We start from the raw sequence: 19,786 nt of genomic DNA on the forward strand, positions 1-19,786 counted from the left end.
AATGAAGCTAATTATCTTCATCTGACTTTGAGATTTTATGCCTGAACTGATTTCATAATGGATGAAATCGACACATCCTATCACATCACATTTCACTTCTCTAATTCCAAGTCAAAGAAAAAGTTAAGGATAAGTCAAAGTACCGATCCACCTACATGATTCAGCAATGCAATGTTGTTATTGGATTGATATCCAAGCTCTGATGCATCTTACAGGTCTTCTTATTCCCAAACCAAATATGGTGAGGGGTGTCAGGAAGCTAAGCACAACAGATGTTCAACTACTCATTAGATTTATGCTCAGCACAGAAAAAGCGTGGGCTAAGTCGATCGGTGTGGCTAACATTTCTGCTGGGATTTAACTTTCAAAAAATATGATGTTGCAGGAGGATGTCTGAGAATGAGAAAAGGAAATGTTCCAGCTCATCTGAAGCAACATAGTTTCCTAAACCGCCTTTAGATTCTGTCCAGGATGCTGTGAAACCACTAAACACTCCATAGAAATTTTAGTGCTGAATAGTCACTGTTGCAGAGATTAACACATGCTAGCTACTATTGGACACTGTGCTTCATGCTGGGTCTTATCATGAAGGACGTTTTCCAAACGTACGCTATTCCGTGTGCATTTGTGACTAAACTTTTTGTACCAAGACTGAAGAGAACAGACGACCTCCTGCAAGGTCTTATTCTTAAAAGTCAGATCTCTTAATACTCCAAATTGAATGCGTACTTGGTTGGCCCATGACACAACCTTTTCTGTGTTCATAAATGAACTGTTTTAGTTCACTCTGACTGTTCTCATCATCAGTGATGTTTTCAGCCACCGCGGGCATCTGTTATCAGATGCCTGCATAGAAAATCTATGACAAATTGATTCTACTGTATCTGCATCTGCTGGATATGGTTGGACTTGAGCTTGTACAGCACTTTTAAAGTCTTCTGACCATGTCACACCGACCCATACCCTGATGACTGAGGCTGCTATGTAAGTGACCATCAGAAGTAACTAATCCATTCATACACATGCATACGCCGCCACCAAAGCAGCAGGAGCAATTCAGGGTCAAGTGTCTTGCACAAGGACACATCGTACATATTGCTGCAGGAGCTGAGGAACGAACCCCAGTTGGCAACCGACTCTAACAACTGAGCCCCAGTCTATATATATCACTACTTCCTAACAAGTTCCTTAGAAGTGTTTTTAAGAACATTTAACACTGGAAAGTTGTTGCCTGTTGTTTTTGCCTGAAATTGGCCAGAATTGATCAGGCACTGCTGATTTAAGATTATGCTCGCTAAGTTAGAATGGAATGGACAGCATACAAATATCAAAAAAGATGTTTTGGGTGGGTAATTTGTCTAGAGTTTTGTGCACATACTGAATTGTAAATATCACAATGTGATGTCATACGGAGACTTTTTCTGGGCCTGGCACAGTAACTTCCTGGAATCACCGCTGGAAGTCTTGCTTACATGGGGTGTTTTTTTTTCTAATGATGCATCATGAGTGGGATAGAAGCTGGGATAGCCAGCCTACCTAACAAATACCGTACCGTGTAATAGTTTTCTTCTGCTTCTAAAACATCGCAAAGAAAGTCCCAGCAGTCATATGTGAATTCTCAACGCCCCTGTCTGCTGTATTTCAAGCAGGGAAACGGAGACAAACAGAGCCAGTTTTCACTGCAGCAGTTCAACTTTTGTCAGACTCTTGTAACCCAAGACAAAGACATGGCGACTCATCTCATCTCCATGTACCAAAACAAACCCTAGAGGACCTGATAGCAGCATGTCTGAAGCATGACAACTATGCACTTCCAACCCCAGCCCTCCCTTTTTATGCCTGATGGTCTCATTCACCCCCTCCACCCCCCCCCCCCCCCCCACTTAGTTTTCTGCCCATAACCCTTGTCTCTCTTCAAGCTGTCTCACCCCTATCTCAGTCTCCCACTGTCACACACTCCATCATTCCAGCCTGCCCTCACCGCTGCCTCCTTCCTCCTCCATCTATTAAGTGAAGTGCTGCAGACGAGACGTTGGCTGCTCTGTACAATGGCCCCTGTATTCACATTGCTGTTTACATTGCTGTATTCACATTGCTGTAGACAGCCCCTGACACCATTTACTGAAGCAAACCTCCAAACAAAGAGGACAGAAATCTAAACAGCTGTCATGCACAGAGGTGCCTTTGTTTCTGTACAGCGTGCATACCTGAGCAGCAGAATATTACAGGACTTATAACCGCTCAACACGGATTAGATGGGTCACAAGAAAAAAAAAAAAAAAAGGACAATATGTGGCATATTGTCAGGAGATGAGAAGTTAAAATATTAAAAGTCTTAAGATATCAAAAAGTAACAAATTCTTTAGATGTTTTCTGTTCACCTGCAGGTAGAAGAGTTGGCTTAAACTTAAAGTGTGTTTGGAGGAGCCTACATACACGTCTGTCTTTTGTGTAAATTAAATTTTACCCTTCAGGGGTAAGGCATAAAAAGGGGCTAAAAAAAATGTGTCTCTAAACGAAACTGAACGTCAGCACTTCATTTCAAATTCACGGCTGTGGAGTAAAGAGCCATAACAAAGCTGCCCAAGTACTCGCAGACTGAACTGTATATGCACCTAGCTGAGAATGACAAGCTAATACATATAAATAAAACAGATTTAAAACACTTATGTGTGAAACTGTGTGGTACATTTGGGTTTTTTTTCCCAGGTATGGAAATATTTATGCAAACGTAAGGGGAAAAGTGCTGCAATTTCCCCCGTTGTACTTGTCCACGTGGGTGTGTGTGCAGCCATTTGTGTAAACTGTGAGAGCAGATAGATGGGAGAGCCCACGCGCTGGGGCTCAGGACAAATTGGCTGCCTTTCGTCTCTGCATCTCTTTAATTACACAGGACTGAAGCGCCGGGGCCGCCTACCTACCGGCCTAATGCTGCAGGAGGAGATATCAACAGAGCAGTTTATCATGTAGAGTGCCGACAAAAGTGGGACAGCTAAAATGTAGTCCCTCTCCATGATTCCGACTCTCTGAATAGATCCGTAGCCCACATTGTCAAGAGCACTTCTGTTCGGGTGTCAGTGGGGCTTTCTGGGATAGAAAAGAGGTTATTAAGTTGTTCTGTGGAAATATGTCAATAGACTACAATTGGCTTTACAAATTACATCCAGTACAGAGTGGTCGAAAACGAAGACAGATATTTCTGTCTTCCATTGTTTTGACTCTACTCCAGCAGGTTGTACTTGAAGTGATACACGATCATTTGAAATGGTGCCTTTCACTAGAACTAATACTTCTGTGTTTGAGGGTGTTCAAGCATGCTGAGTTCTCGGTAATGGCACTCATAGTTCTTCATACACATTGTTCTCCGAGTCTACAACAATGAAGAAGGAGCATAATAGAAAATCCATGAAAAGGTAACAAAAAGATGCTCAAAAAGTGGCGCTTTACTTAAATAGCTGCCTGCGTTGTGTAACTACAAAAACAAATAAAATGACAGGATAAACATAAAGGCCCAGTGTCCACCTAGAGTTTCGTTCTGACCGGCAGCGTCTTTTTTCAATTGTTTCAATGAGGAGAGAGCGTTCGCAGCAGAGAGTGGCCGCCTGGAGAGCAAAAACGCAGCGCCCAGCATCTTTTTTTCCCGAGCGCTCCACGCTTTTTGTGTGGCTGCTCCGAGCACTCAAGTTGAAAATCTTTAAACTTTTCAGAAAGGCGCCGTTGACATCAGCGACGCTCTTTTCCACATGTATGAAACTCCCTGTAGCTTTGCTGCCTACGCGTCGTCTTTTAGCCACATCCTCTTTGCTCCGTGTCGGATCAGGGAATAAACGATCTAAAATATAAAACATGCAGTAAAAAAAATGAATGGAGCAGTGTCTGTCATACATTGCCCATTGTGAACACACTGATGGGCAATGTATAGGACAGATGTGCAGCGCTTTTATTCTCAGCGCACAGAACACGCTTCATGCAAACACTGCCGAGCGCACAGCCAGCGCTTTACTGCCCGGAAATAACACAAGGTGGAAACGGGGCCTAAATCATTGAAGTCATACTGGATCAATATCTGAGTGTGGAATATTCACAACACCAAAGAAAAATAATACTTAACAAGTGATACAAAAAAAATGATTTTTGTGAATGTTTTTCCTCTAACTTCTCTCTCTAAAAAACCCACAGTAATCAGAAGTGTACTGATTTGTTGAATTAATCAATCAATCAATCAACTATACTGGGTTTTTTTTTGTTATAGAGCATCTTAAGGACAAATTCAAGTGTAGTTCAAAGTGCTTCATAAGCAAGGGGACAACTAATACACTGAAGTTAGAATGTTCAAAAGGATTAAGAGACTAACTCACACCAATATGAAGTCAATCAAATTAACAATGAAATACAAGATGGACGATAAAAAATAATTAGAAACAAGAAATGAAAGATACAGCAATACAAATGAATCATGGGTTCTGTAGGATCCAAAATGTCCTACAGAAATGAAACAAAGTCTGAGCTCATTTGCGACTCATTTCTGTTCACGGTTGGTTTGAAGGTTCTTCTATAGTTCATTTAGACTCTAAGGACTCCGCAGCAGTAATGAAGTGAACGCGAGGCCTGCACAAACACGGGAGATGAAAGGAGGGAGGAAGCTGAACTTAAGCATCCAAACATAAAATAATGAAACAGCTTTCTAGTTTCACGTCCTCGTGTTGTCTGACAAGTGGAAGAACACAGCAGGTAGTGGAACTGACGGGAGGCAAGAAATCAATGCTTAACACTACGATAAACAGAAAAGGAAATGACTGAATATTTATATCAGCATCTTTCTTTTTCTAATTATACTACCAATGATATGTAGATTCTGCTCTGCATGTGCTCAGAGTGTTTAGCATCACTACAGAGAGACATCTCAGGAACAAGAAGAAAAGCAATGCAGGGGAGAGAGAGGAAACAGAGATTTCTTCTCTATGCTTCAGCAGTGCAACCTGAGGCAACAATTAGCTCCTGCTCTTACTACAATCAGCAGCACCCACTAAGGAACAAGTTCCATGTTGCACATTATTTGTTTGCGCCTCCAGTGTGTGCACATTTGTGTGTTTCTCCTGAGCCGAGTCGGTTGTTTCTACGCCACAGACTTTTCCACACATGAAATCGGCGAGATGAGCACTTTAAAATTAATTAGGAGGCCTCATGGGGAAGCTCATCCAGCTGAGAGCTCTGCGATGTGTCAGGGGCTAATATTTTTGTTTTCAGGCGGTGGGTGGGAGGGGGAGGCGGGGGCGGTGAGGTGAGGTGCCACTGAAAATCACCAGGCTACAGTAAGAGTGGGAGCCTTATCCAAATATTTATGCACATTCCACACTCTGGCTCCATATACAGTATCGATAAAAGTTGTAAATCGCAAAAAAGAGAGTGAGTGGGGAGGTCAGTTAGAGACGAGGGCGATTAACATGATGACAGGAGGAGATTTAAGACAAGGTGGGAGCGGTGAAAGTAGAGGAAAAAAGAAGATACTTTTAAAAAATGGAAATCATTTAACATTTAATCTCAAGCTGAAAAGGAAGTGGAAGTCAGAAGGGCAGAAAAGGACACTCAAAAATGGAGAAGCAAAAAAAGGAGCCACCGGGCACAAATTTGACTTTACCTTCAGTAGGGTTGATAGCTGTGGGTAAACTCTCCCATGGGAGGGTCCAGGCAGGGCAAGGATGAGGAGCGAACACTGCCTCTATGCCATTTTCCTAGGGGGGGGGGGGGGGGGGAACACACACACACAAACACACACATAAATACACACGTTACCATAGAAACCCGTCTTCAGCCTTGAGGTGGTTGTAATGGAGTGATTTAAAGAGAACTGTTCTTGAACAAGCCCTGTGTCCCCTTACTCACACTGATCTAAAGCTACGCCTGAGGAGAAACACTGCTGGTGCACTTATTACTCCCTAAAGACAAAACAAATGTGCCACCAGCGCACATACCCCCGCACAGCTTGATACTCAAGTGTACAAGGTACGGCACTTCCTTTTCCCTTTGTTTCTTTGATGATAAGTCAGTTAGAATCAGAAGTATGAGCTTATATAGAGCCTATAAAAAGGCTTGTGGAGTGATTAATCCCATTCATCTCTTATGTGAAAAGTTTTTCTAACAGCTCAACGTTTGCGTTGACATGATTGACCTCAGCTTATCTGATGAAAGGTCCTACATGGCTAATAATAATAATTATAAAATCTGAAACTTCCAAGCATAAAAGGAGCTGTGGTGTAGACAAGATGTCATTCACATGTTACTTACTGTAAGTATAGAGTATCGCAGTATCTGGCAATTATACGCTTTTTGGGCTGAAATAAAAAGGATTTCCTTGTAGGGAAAATGTTGGAGCCTTACTACAATTATTGTATATTCATATTTGGTTATCACTAGAGCCGGACTGATTAATTGGCCAGCCGATAACATCGGCCGATATTAGGGTATACCAAGTGACTGTTGGTATCGGCTAATTTCATCGCAGAGATGTGCTGAAGTTACTAGATTCATTCACCAGTCAAATAGCGTCTCATTTGAGTAATGTTGGACCAGCAGAGGGCGCTACGTAGCTTACAACAAGCATTATCACTCTCCAGGGTGTCAAGTGTTGATGCACCGACATCAGTTACTCTCCAGGTAAGTGACCATCTTGTCTTCGTTACACATCTTTTTATTTACCGATCTATCTCTACGGATTGAACATAGATCTAAGAAAGACATCAGCGAATATATTGGCATCAGATTTTTTTTTCTCTCCGCAATATCGACAGCAGTCAGGAAATATCAATAGACATGTCTGAAAAAGTTATTCAAGTAAATAGAAAAACATTCCAAATTGTAGCTTCAAAATGGAATTCAAATGAAGTGTAAGATTAACGAGGTAGTGTATTATGTATAACAGTGCTCCACTTCATTTCATGGGACAAGTTGTGAAAATCCAAATCTTTTACACGTCATTCTTGAGACTTTTACAGACTGAAGTGTTGTTGAGGCTGCCGCCTGCTTTTAAAGACCTGTCAATCAATATGTGAGCAAAAGGGAACCGAGGTTTAGTCCTGCATATTGGTCTATATACCCTTTTGTTTACATGTGCATCACGGCCTGTGCCTCTACAGCTCATTGCACACTAATGCACGGGCAGTTTGACTGGACTGCATCAGTGTGTGTTAACTGGGGTGAGGACAAAAAGGGAGAGTTTATGAGCCATTTACGCTGTGGATAGTGTAGCAAGATGAGCCTGGTGCCTCTGGTTAGCAGCGGTGAAGGATCGCGTGTCACCACATCAGACGGCAGACCTCCGTCTCCATGCACTTGCCAAGGGACACACACACACGCACACACGCACACGCACACGCACACACAAAGGCACATTGGCCAAGACAACACAACAGCTGCAGTGCAGACATGATGGTGGCGACACGCAGCCATCCTTGTAATCCCTCCAGGCACAGAGAGAATGGTGGCCATTGTGTTTGTGTGTGTGTGTGCGTGTATACGTCTGCTGCACACATTCCTCTCAGTTTTAATGTCTGATTTCCACCTGCCCTGAAAACTGTCATTTGAGCACATCTGTGGCCAAACGAATTTCATCTGTCAACACGGCATGTTGGAGACACATCCCATCCTGACCACCCAGCTCACTCCGCCTCGCCAAAAGCCCCCTTATCTCACCCTCCTCTTCTCCCATCACTTTAAAATGAACATTGTTACAGAAACTTTAGCCAGCAGGAAATCGCAGAGAATTTCTTTGCTGAGAGTGAACAGCCTGAAGGCTCATTATGAGAGGTTAGTGAGGGGTGAGACTCCGTCTAAACAGCTGCTGGAAGAGCCGGTCCAAAACATTACGCAGGGTTAATGTTTCAAACGCCATAAAGCTAAGAAAGGTATAAATGTATGGGACTTTCTGCGAGGGTGGGGTGTGTCTTGCCAATTCTTCCTGAGGGAACTGCATTTCGACAGCGTGGACATATTATGCTGGTTTTGTGTGCCGTCTTGCCTCTGTACACTTCGATGTTCAGCCATTACTATAAACTACTTATAAAACTAGCTATAAAACTTGGTTATGGTTTGGACTGGATACATCGTTTTATTTATTTTTTATTGCACCTGAACTGGGGCTAAGCTGAATGTGCACTGTCTGCACTTTCTAAGTGGCAACAGGATCCTCCGAGAATATGAATTTTGCATTTTAGAATGCTCCGAGGGCAGTGAAATACTATGACTACAAACAGACTCCGTTATTCCTTGAAGAACAGGATGCTAGTTTGTCTGGTTTGATAAAATAGATTTTCATACAAAACAACCTCTGCGAGAAGAAAATCTTGTAAACAGACAAGCATCCTACAACTTTTCCCACTTAAAATGTTAATTCTGTGACTGGAAGCACTTAACATTCAAGCACTTGCAGAACGAGGAAGAAAAAAATGCAACAATTAGGAGTGTCTGCCAGGAGCCAAAACATTAACTTAGAGCCACATTCTTAAAGGCACAATCAGCAGAAAATGGCTGCTTGAAATTACAGGGATAACAGATAACAAGCAGTTGGAGGCTGACAAACCTGCTATCTTTGCTCTGAAGGGACACCGGGAGACAGCTCACGGTATTTAAAGTGTTTGTTAAAGCAAACACATTTGGAAACCGCAGAGAAGTAATGTGTGATGGGAAACAAGTGAGGAGATGTTTACTTTGAGTTTGGTCAATGTAGGCCTTGGACCGCCGACAAAGGGAAGCTGTGAGGTCATCGCCAGGCTTTCTTCTTGCTCCAGTGGATGAGCTGGGTTGTCCTCTGCTGACAGCACTGGGATGCTGGATGGGGGGACTTGGGGGATGGTCAGAGTCACACCACATGCCTTGGCTGCCCGGAGGACCCCAGGAACCTCCTGGACACGGCTGTACCAGCGCAGCAGGTGTGGAAGCTGACGCAGAGTGTTTGCGGCATGGGTTTGGAGGGAACACTATAAAGGACAATAAAAAAATAAAATAAATGAAAGAGACAGTTTCAAAAAGAAAACATGAGATATTGATTAAGGGTCTCATCTGGCCTGCCATCTCCAGTGGAGCGAGATGTCAGGCCATGTCAGGTTCCAGCAGAATTCAGTCCTCACACTGGTGGACACGGACACACTGACAGGAGGGGGGGGGGGGGCCTGACAGGAAAAAAACATCAGAGCAGTGTAGACAGGTAGGGAGGGTTAACGACACAAACAAAGATGTGATCAGAGGAGCGGCGCCACTGTGGTGCGACTGTGTGTGGAGGACAGAAGAAAGAGCTGGGGGGGGGGACAGAGACACAGAGGGAGAAGGGGGCACTCTGCAGCATGACGAGTGGGCGCAGTGGAAAGGATCGGCCGTAGCTTGCATGTGTCGCGGACAGTGATGGCCGTTGAGAGGAGACACGCTAGGCTGAGTGTGAAACTGGAAACCGCTGGAGCACAGCTGACTACTAAAAGCCTCATTGTGAGAACCACAAGTTCATTCCCACAGTCGAGGAACAGTTGGTGACGGCTGGAGGGTGAAATGGAGGTGGGGAATACATCACTGCCTGTCTGTGTAGCGTTCCTGATCAATAACTATGTACCACTCGACTAAACAGACATAGCACACTCAAAGTCTCCTCTGCAGGTACTTGCTTTAACTGCTGCTCCAAACTTTACTTCTAAATTATGCAATTATTAAATGTTATGAATATTCAGGACAAACGCTTTTGAAGTCGTGCAGACTTTTTTTTTCTTTTAAGTTTGGAGTTTTGAGGTCAACTTAAGAACCCAACCAATTCTTAATCTCTTGCAAGGAGAAAAAACGTTTCCAAAAAAAAAAAAAAAAAAAAAAAGGAAAGTCATTGAAATGCATTTCAACCTGCTGCATTTGAATAGAAACCCTCCCTTATACTGTTATCACTCTTTGCCAGGTGCCTCTAGACCACCTTTGAGAAAATCTGAGCCAAGTGTGCAGCAGACAAGTCCCCTTAACTCGAGTTTCTGTCTGGGTGCACTGCCTGCTCACCCTGCCCGGGGCTGTCAAAATCACACGTCATTGCACAATATGAAAAGTTATCTTAATAAAGACACCAAGAAAAAATCAGCCATGAGGCATCGTCTGCAGCCTGAATGGCATCTTCTATACAGTACGAGGTGACGTCAGACCTCTTTCATGTGTGCTTCTGTTTATGTTGAAAGACAAAGCCTTGTATGGCTTCACTTGATCGCTCACAGCACCCTAATGGGTATTTAGCTTACAGTAAATTTGTGAAGGTCACAGTTTGTCAACGCATTGAAAGCTTGAAGCGTCTACAGGAAATATAAGGGACGTTTTGAAACTTCAATGAGCATTTGACAAGTATTCATGCATTTAAATGAGGTGAATCAATAAGATTAAGGTCTTTTGCCACAATGGTTCATGAGTGACAACACTCAGACAGAAATCATTAACGCCAAGGCCCTTACCAAGTAGTGATAGATGCATGGCAGCAGCACCACATCAGTTAGAGTGAAGTAAAGTCCTTCAGCAAACACATGCTCCAGCGGGGGCAGGTCTGTTGTCTTCACTTTCCTGATCTCAGAGTTCTCTCTGGTGGTCGAAGTGGGAACTGAATCCACAGACAGTTTAGCCAGAGCCGCCCTGAGCTCAAGTCCATCGCGGACCTGAGGTGACTGTCCTGGTTCGGACTCATGTCCTGGGTCCCCTTGGCCTTCTTTGGACTCTCTCTTTTTTTCGTCCCGTCTCTGCTCTTGGAGTTTCTGTCTGCGTATTTTGTCATCATTGTGGACTTTGACAGGCTCCGCTAGCCTACGCTCTAAGGTGAGGATAGGGAGAGGTGGCTGCTGGAGTCGATTTGAGGGGTTTTTGAGGTGTTCTTCAACAGCAGAAGGGATGCCGATTTCACACAGGCGGGTCCACTTGCTTACCTGAGAGGAAGGACAGATAAACATTTACACAAAGTATACAGTAGTAGTCTTTAAGACCTAATAGACATTGATTGAAACCAAGTTATGTTATCCTTCCAGATAAATACATTTTCAGCAATTCCTTTTCACGAAATTTGGAAACCGGTTGACATACTGACACAATATAATTGTGCAACAAGGTACACTTACAGAATCAGTAAAAAATAACCTCCTTTTAAATCAATATTAAACAATCTGGATTCAGAGCAGCAATACAGTCAGGATATCGGCTCCAGTTTAAGGTCAAAGCTCCTATGATTTTGCTATATGCCACAAGATGAAATGCATAGGTCTGACATTGCACTTTGTCTCACTAATACAGAAAATGATGATAAGGTAGTGATTGTAAATTTATTTTTACATTTTTTATTTTATTTTATTTCTTATTTATTTTTTACTTATTTTTTATTATTTATTATTTTTATTTTATTATTTATTTATTTATTATTTTATTTTTTATTATTTATTATTTTTATTTTATTATTTATTTATTTATTATTTTATTTTTTATTATTTTTATTTTATTTTTTAAATGTATTTTTACAGTCTATGCTGTAAAGCGCCAATTTTCATCTTTGCTAGTGAAACCACTCAGGCACGTCATTTCCATTGTTTACTCGCAACTAACCTCAGCACATGCTTTCAAACAGGTCTTCTTGAACCCCAGCAGTGCCAAAACATCATTTCTAGAAGGGTCAGCCTCTAGGGTCTTGTTGATGATGTGTCTCAGGACCACCGCCAGTCCTGCCCTGCACAGACTCCCAGTCTCGTCCAACACAGCGGGGAGACGGCAGCCCCTCACCAGCTGGGGTAGATCCTCCACCTGAATGTCAGACACATCCAAAGTCTCTGGTAACTGGCTCTTCAGTGACAGAGAGCTGACAGATTTGGTGAAGACCAGAAACACTTTGAAAGACTTGCACTCGCAGTAGGAGAGCAGAAACAAGGCTATGGAGGTGTGCAGCGGGAGACGTGGCTCCTCATGTTGGCAGCAAACTTCCAGATAGAGGGTTGGATGCTGCTGCTTTGCCTCTGTGTGCTTCATTGCAAAAAACAGTACTGTGGAGTAAAAGGAGATAGAGGGTTATATCTAAGTAGCATTTTAAATATGTGTATGTCAAAGCATGGTAACAACACGTGTTAGCTCAAAGACCATTTCGGGTGCGGAGCATTAAATGTCATTTACATAATACTTACAACAGCTTTGATAACACGTACATATACACCGGCAAATGCGATGAAACCACGTTGTTATTGTACCCGCTTCCTGGGACAGTGCTGCTTCTTCGATTCTCGTGCTACAGCTAGTCTAGCTCTTCAGCGCCATCTGACGGCCCTTGAAACATACCCATCTATGTTTTTGTTTTGTTTTGTTTTTAAATAAAGCTAATATGCTACATTCATTTTCAACATTTGACTCTTAAACTTAAAATATTGAGTATTAAATACAGAGAGTAAAGTTGTATATTATTTATTTTTAATGAAACATTACAAGGTTCCGTGCGTTTAGATGACGGACATATTAAGCGGTTGCACATGTCAAAAGAAAAGCGTCCGCCTCGGCTGTTTGGATGATTGTGTAGGAACTGTGGTTCCACCGTTAATTCTTAACAAAACGCCATTGTCCGTGTGACAGGGAGGCTTTTACCAGGAGCAGGACTTAAGGTAACGTAATACAACTAAATAATGGAATTTGTGAACTTGTTTATAATAAATAACAGCTGATGCGAAATGTAACTTTAGCTGCTCTGCCGCTATCACAGCGCTCTCTGTTTCGGTTTCTGGTAACACCGTCACATAGTAACCCGGAATGTATCATGTCAATTTTCTTCATATTAAAAGGGACGAACAAAGTCAGTTTGGTGGGGTTATTTTGGAGTCAACCGGAGGTGAAGGCTAGTTTCAGCCCTTCCTTGTACAATTACTACAACTCCCACAAAAAAGAATAACAAAGTGCATCTTTAGTGCAGCTCGTCAGGATGAATAAAGTATCAAAGTGAACAACATCTGTCTTCAGAGGAATAGCTTTCATTAGCTTTTTTTTTTTACTCTATTCTATCCTCCTCTTCCCAGCTTCATTTGGCATTAACCTCAGACGATTTCATGTATTTATTATTTATATTTGTTGGCATAATTGCAAATGTTTCAAGTGTAAAAGCAGCGATTGTAAGATAACACATTGTTCAGGACTAGACTGAAGAAAAACAAAGATGTTTGCCAATTAATAGTTAGATCTTTTAAAATATTGTCCAATCTATTATTGCTGAGTGAGACAGATGACCTGAAGACTATGTCATGACAAAAAAGGGCTGCGAAACAAACACTGAGTTGTCTTTATTGCAGCTAAAGCTTTTCTTTTGTCTCTTTTTATATTGGCAAAATCATTTATTTGTGCAACCTTAATGTAACTATATCAGTTGTATTGATGAAGTCTGTCATTATTTTATGATTCCCAGTTGAAGCCATGGCTGGACCTGTCAGTCTGGAGTTGGATCCCATCTTCCTGAAGGGACTAAGTTACCTGCACTCCAAAAGTAAAGACTCAGCCGAGAAACTCAAAGCTTTACTTGACGATTCCCTTTCAAGAGGAAGCGACTCGTCTTACCGTTTATTACAGAAAGTAAGAAAATCATCACGTTTATGGCCATGTATCCTGAGTCTTTGTATGTCACCAATGTTCATTCGTCATTTTGTTTCACTGGTCTGTCATTTTACGACTAAAGTGTTCTGTGTCATCACTGTGTGTTCTTAGGATATAGAGGTGTCCAAGGGGTCTGTGTCAAAACTGAGTTTAAGCAAACAGGACTCCAAGTCGTCCTCAAGCTCCTCGTCTTCCAGCAGCAGCAGCGGGAGTAGCAAATCCAGCTCAGAAAAGAGCAAGAAAGAGGTAGAGAAGAGACCCGCTGAGAAGGTATGAGATGCCGTTTTTTTTTGTTTTTTTTATCCTTTTGTTGTGATAAGAAGGATGTAAAACTCAACTCTTTTGACATTGTCTTTCATGCAAAGTGGAGCCAATAAGACACTGACATCCATGATCCTACTAGGAAAACAAACCCTCCAAAATACATTCTTTGTTTACCAATTTGACCAATTTTTAAGCCTGTTTGCTGCATGAACGTTTATCAAGTACGAGATTGAAACTGTGAAAGCTATCAAGTCATAGAGAGTCATGATCAAAATGATAGCTCTTATTTTAGAATGAAAGTCAAGACGGCTGGAAGGAAAACTCTTTTTTTTCCTCCAAATGTTTTGGTTTTGAAGCGTCTTTCCACCTTCAGCATTATAGTTTAGTAAAAGAAAACAGATCCAAACTGTTTGAGTGCTGATTGCGTGATGAAGGGTCCAATATTCCAGATATAAGAAATATAAAAACATGCATACACTGGCTATAGCTTAACTATGCTGTTGCTCGTGGTGTGTCTTACCCACAAACAGGTCAGGGTTGATTTGGGCGATGTGGACCCTCCGAAAAAGCCTCGTTTGGAGAAACAGGAGAATCGCGCGTCGCCAATAACCGTTCAGACGAGCAAGGACCTTCTGCCAAACATAAATGATGACGAGACTAACGCTGATGACTTTGCCATGGAAATGGGACTGGCTTGTGTGGTTTGCAGGTAAATCTTTATGAGAAGCAAATTAGCCAAATGAGCTGCAGAGTGTTAGTGGGCTTTAAAGTTTAACTATCACAATTTTTTACTCTGCTTCATATTTGAGAAAAGAAAGATAAACATGAATATTAAACTAACTTGCATTACCTTTCACATTTTCACTTTGCTGTGGTTTTTCTTAACATCGTAAGGCAAATGACAGTGACCATGGGGAACCAACTGGTTGAGTGCCAGGAGTGCCATAATCTGTATCACCAGGACTGTCACAAGCCCCAGGTGACAGACAAAGAAGTGAACGATCCTCGGCTGGTGTGGTATTGTGCCCGCTGCACCAGGCAAATGAAACGCATGGTGAGGGAAATGTTTTTCAGCCAATCATCATTTTTACATTACTAATCAGTCTATTTGATGGTTATTGTTTTTATAGAAGTATTTTCTCAGCCTAAAACATATGTTATCTTTGTGTCCCCCCCCCAGGCCCAGAAACCTCCACAGAAGCCGTCCCCTGCCTCTGCATCATCGGCACCGGTGGTAAAAGACACCATGGTTAAGAAGACAGAGATTAAAACCAAGCCTGACACAACCAACACCTTCCAGGCCTTCAAAAGAGCTGAAGTAAAGGTATGTGTCCACTAAACACTGTAGGTTGTAGATGCACCAAAAAAAATGTGCTCAGGGTTCATCCTGTAGCTGAGAAAAGTCTAAAGCCTGTTGGAGACTACAGGAGTTTTAAAATCCTACCTCATTTTGAAATCGGGTAGCATCACGTGCATAAGGAGAAACTTAACGGATATGCTTCGCTCTCAAGCATGCACACGCTAAAAGATATGAAAATAATCTACAGGATTTTATTAAGATTATCATGCCTGGCAGAGGAACGCACCACCTCATGTCACCTTGTGTAAACAATGGAGCCGGTGTTTAAATGTGCGACTTTAATGCTGTGAGCAGAGAGGGTTGACTACTGTCCGCTGACTACTGTCCACTGATTACTGTCCACTATCTACTGGCCGCCGACTACTGTCCACTATCTACTGTCCACCGACTACTGTCCGCCGACTACTGTCCACTATCTACTGTCCACTATCTACTGTCCACTGACTACTGTCCACTATCTACTGTCCGCCGACTACTGTCCACTATCTACTGTCCACCGACTACTGTCCGCCGACTACTGTCCACTATCTACTGTCCACCGACTACTGTCCGCCGACTACTGTCCACTATCTACTGTCCACTATCTACTGTCCACTGACTACTGTCCACTATCTACTGTCCGCCGACTACTGTCCACTATCTACTGTCCGCCGACTACTGTCCGCCGACTACTGTCCACTATCTACTGTCCACCGACTACTGTCCGCCGACTACTGTCCACTATCTACTGTCCACCGACTACTGTCCACTATCTACTGTCCACCGACTACTGTCCGCTATCTACTGTCCACTAACTATTGTCCACTAACTATTGTCCACTAACTACTGTCCACTAACTACTGTCCACCGACTACTGTCCACCGACTACTGTCCGCCGACTACTGTCCGCCGACTACTGTCCACTATCTACTGTCCACCGACTACTGTCCGCCGACTACTGTCCACTATCTACTGTCCACCGACTACTGTCCACTATCTACTGTCCACCGACTACTGTCCGCTATCTACTGTCCACTAACTATTGTCCACTAACTATTGTCCACTAACTACTGTCCACTATCTACTGTCCACCGACTACTGTCTGCTATCTACTGTCCACTAACTATTGTCCACTAACTACTGTCCACTAACTACTGTCCACTGACTACTGTCCGCTGACTACTGTCCACTAACTACTGTCCACTAACTACTGTCCACTGACTACTGTCCACTATCTACTGTCCACTGACTACTGTCCACTGACTACTGTCCACCATCTACTGTCCACTATCTACTGTCCACTGACTACTGTCCACTGACTACTGTCCACCGACTACTGTCCGCTATCTACTGTCCGCCGACTACTGTCCACTATCTACTGTCCACCGACTACTGTCCGCTATCTACTGTCCACTAACTATTGTCCGCTATCTACTGTCCACTAACTATTGTCCACTATCTACTGTCCGCTGACTACTGTCCGCTATCTACTGTCCGCTGACTACTGTCCACTATCTACTGTCCACCGACTACTGTCCGCTATCTACTGTCCACTGACTACTGTCCACCGACTACTGTCCACTATCTACTGTCCACTGACTACTGTCCACCGACTACTGTCCGCTATCTACTGTCCGCCGACTACTGTCCACTATCTACTGTCCACCGACTACTGTCCGCTATCTACTGTCCACTAACTATTGTCCACTATCTACTGTCCGCTGACTACTGTCCGCTATCTACTGTCCACTAACTATTGTCCGCTGACTACTGTCCACTATCTACTGTCCACCGACTACTGTCCGCTATCTACCGTCCGCTGACCACTGTCCACTATCTACTGTCCACCGACTACTGTCCGCCGACTATTGTCCGCCGACTACTGTCCACTATCTACTGTCCACCGACTACTGTCCGCTGACTACTGTCCACTATCTACTGTCCACCGACTACTGTCCGCTATCTACTGTCCGCTGACCACTGTCCACTATCTACTGTCCACCGACTACTGTCCGCCGACTATTGTCCGCCGACTACTGTCCACTATCTACTGTCCACCGACTACTGTCCGCTGACTACTGTCCACTATCTACTGTCCACCGACTACTGTCCACTATCTACTGTCCACTGACTACTGTCCACCGACTACTGTCCACTAACTACTGTCCACTGACTACTGTCCACTAACTACTGTCCACTGACTACTGTCCACTGACTACTGTCCACTGACTACTGTCCGCTGACTACTGTCCACTGACTACTGTCCACTGACTACTGTCCACTATCTACTGTCCACTGACTACTGTCCACCGACTACTGTCCACTATCTACTGTCCACCGACTACTGTCCGCTATCTACTGTCCACTAACTATTGTCCACTATCTACTGTCCACTAACTACTGTCCACTGACTACTGTCCACTGACTACTGTCCACTGACTACTGTCCACTGACTACTGTCCACCGACTACTGTCCACTATCTACTGTCCACCGACTACTGTCCGCTATCTACTGTCCACTAACTATTGTCCACTATCTACTGTCCGCTGACTACTGTCCGCTGACTACTGTCCGCTATCTACTGTCCGCTGACTACTGTCCACTATCTACTGTCCACCGACTACTGTCCGCTATCTACTGTCCGCCGACTACTGTCCACTATCTACTGTCCACCGACTACTGTCCGCCGACTACTGTCCGCCGACTACTGTCCACTATCTACTGTCCACCGACTACTGTCCGCCGACTACTGTCCACTATCTACTGTCCACCGACTACTGTCCACTATCTACTGTCCACTGACTACTGTCCACTATCTACTGTCCACCGACTACTGTCCACTATCTACTGTCCACTGACTACTGTCCACCGACTACTGTCCACCGACTACTGTCCACCGACTACTGTCCACCGACTACTGTCCACTAACTACTGTCCACTAACTACTGTCTGGCCTTGTCTCTCCTGGTTATTGTGGTCACGCACTACTCCTGCCAGACACTTTTATAAAATGATCATCAAGATTTAAAATCCTAAATATTAAACATGTTTGAAATAAATCGGGGCGGCCTTTATGCTCTCTGAGCAGATTGGGGAGGTTAAGATTGGATCTTTATACCGCTCACACTACAAAATAATCTTGGTAGATCTTGGTAGATAAATCAGCCTAATTACCCTGTGGTCTGAGTTGGGCCTATGTTTCTCTATCTAAAAGATATTTCTTGTAGCAAGTGAGAGACATGCAATAGCTGCCAATGCACTCAACAGCTGCGTAGGCTAATGTCCAGTTCAGTAACATTTCTCCAGGGGGATGGATTTCAAACTCATACGCATACTTTTTGGAGTTCATCATGAAATGATGGAGACAGCAGTGGTGTGATTATGTTAATTCTGTTCAGAGTGGGTGTGCTTTCTCCGTTTTCATTTAAAGTCTTGTTAAGGTTAGCAAGTTGAGGGTTTTCTAGCCGACAGAAATACCAAAACCAACAATGCTTTTGTCAGTTTCACAATACTTCCTGAACTCTCTGTCTTGTCTCAACCAAATTAAAAGTACAGCTCACAAATGTGTTACACATAAACACGTCAATCAAAGTTTTTAGGTAATACTTAAAGCAGAAAGGCAAAACTAATTTCAGCCATTTTTTATTGTAGTTCAGCACTATTTAATTTGTGTTTACTGTTTATCTTTTCAGGCATCCACAATCTCAGCCAACCCCCCCAGCAGCAGCTCCTCCTCCTCAGGCAGTGCTCTTACTGGCTGGGCTGCATTTGGTGCCAAAACAAATCCATCTCTTCCTGCCAGCTCCAAACTGGGTTCCTCAGGCCCGAGTGGGAGCCACAAGACCTTGACAGCTCCCTCTGGTCAGAAACCTGGTGGTCTGTCTGGGCTTACAGGAGCCAAGTCGGGACTTGGAAGTGCAAAGATAGCTGGGAGCGGCAACGGAAACGGCTCTGGCCAGGTTCCTCTGAAACCTCCACCCCCCCTGACTCTGGGTAAGCAGCCGCTGAACCGTTCGACAAGTGGAGAAAACCAAGGGAAAGGCTCTTCATCATCAGGTGGTGGCTCCCCTAGCGGCTCCCAGGTAGGGACAGGAGGGAACGGAGGCAATAACGGGGGAGGGAACGGGAACAATGGGAACGGGTCAAAGGTTGCCCCGGGGGACAAAGCACCAACATCCCAGGAGTCCCAGCTTAACGCCATGAAACGGTTACAACTGGTGAAGAAGAAAGCAGCACAGAAGAAACTGAAGAAATGAGCAGACGTTGAACAAAGCGAGAGAAGATGTGAGGAATTTGAAAATAAACCGTTTATGGAATTAGTGCCAGTGAATTCTGTTTGTATCAGGAGAGCGCCTGTAACTGTCGTAACACCGTTCAGTCAAATACTTGAATCTTTCTTTGTGTAAATGCTGCTGGACTCTGTGCCTCGTTCTGTCAGATCTAACCATTGAAACAATGACTGTCACCTTTCAAGCAAACACAATTAAATCTCCTCTTCTTACAAACTGACAGTAGCACTGACTAAGTAGTGAGTGGTGTTATTGTATGAAAAACCATTATTTCCTGTGGGACACATTGAG

At 43.6% G+C, this 19,786-nt stretch overlaps 2 protein-coding genes across 2 annotated transcripts in view; one reads left to right on the top strand and one right to left on the bottom strand.

Annotated features, from left to right (window-relative positions):
• gstcd (glutathione S-transferase, C-terminal domain containing) overlaps nt 1-12,259 on the bottom strand; it is a 52,004-nt gene extending 39,745 nt beyond the window's left edge. Inside the window, exons 1-4 of the mRNA XM_061058504.1 lie at nt 11,590-12,259; nt 10,461-10,922; nt 8,703-8,972; nt 5,639-5,732 (exon numbers count right to left, since the gene is read on the bottom strand). Coding sequence (XP_060914487.1) covers nt 5,639-5,732; nt 8,703-8,972; nt 10,461-10,922; nt 11,590-12,006 — 1,243 coding nt within the window. The 5' untranslated portion in view covers nt 12,007-12,259. The remainder of the gene's footprint in view (nt 1-5,638; nt 5,733-8,702; nt 8,973-10,460; nt 10,923-11,589) is intronic.
• Nucleotides 12,260-12,488: 229 nt separating this feature from the next.
• Nucleotides 12,489-19,720, top strand: ints12 (integrator complex subunit 12). The gene is made up of 7 exons (XM_061058388.1): nt 12,489-12,626; nt 13,418-13,581; nt 13,714-13,872; nt 14,397-14,575; nt 14,761-14,920; nt 15,047-15,190; nt 18,899-19,720. Exons 2-7 carry the CDS (start codon nt 13,426-13,428, stop codon nt 19,460-19,462), a joined length of 1,362 nt encoding a protein of 453 aa, XP_060914371.1. The 5' UTR covers nt 12,489-12,626; nt 13,418-13,425; the 3' UTR covers nt 19,463-19,720.
• The last annotated feature ends 66 nt before the right edge of the window (nt 19,721-19,786 follow it).

Source organism: Labrus mixtus, chromosome 2 (genome assembly GCF_963584025.1).
Source record: "Labrus mixtus chromosome 2, fLabMix1.1, whole genome shotgun sequence".
Classification (NCBI taxonomy): Eukaryota; Metazoa; Chordata; class Actinopteri; order Labriformes; family Labridae; genus Labrus; species Labrus mixtus.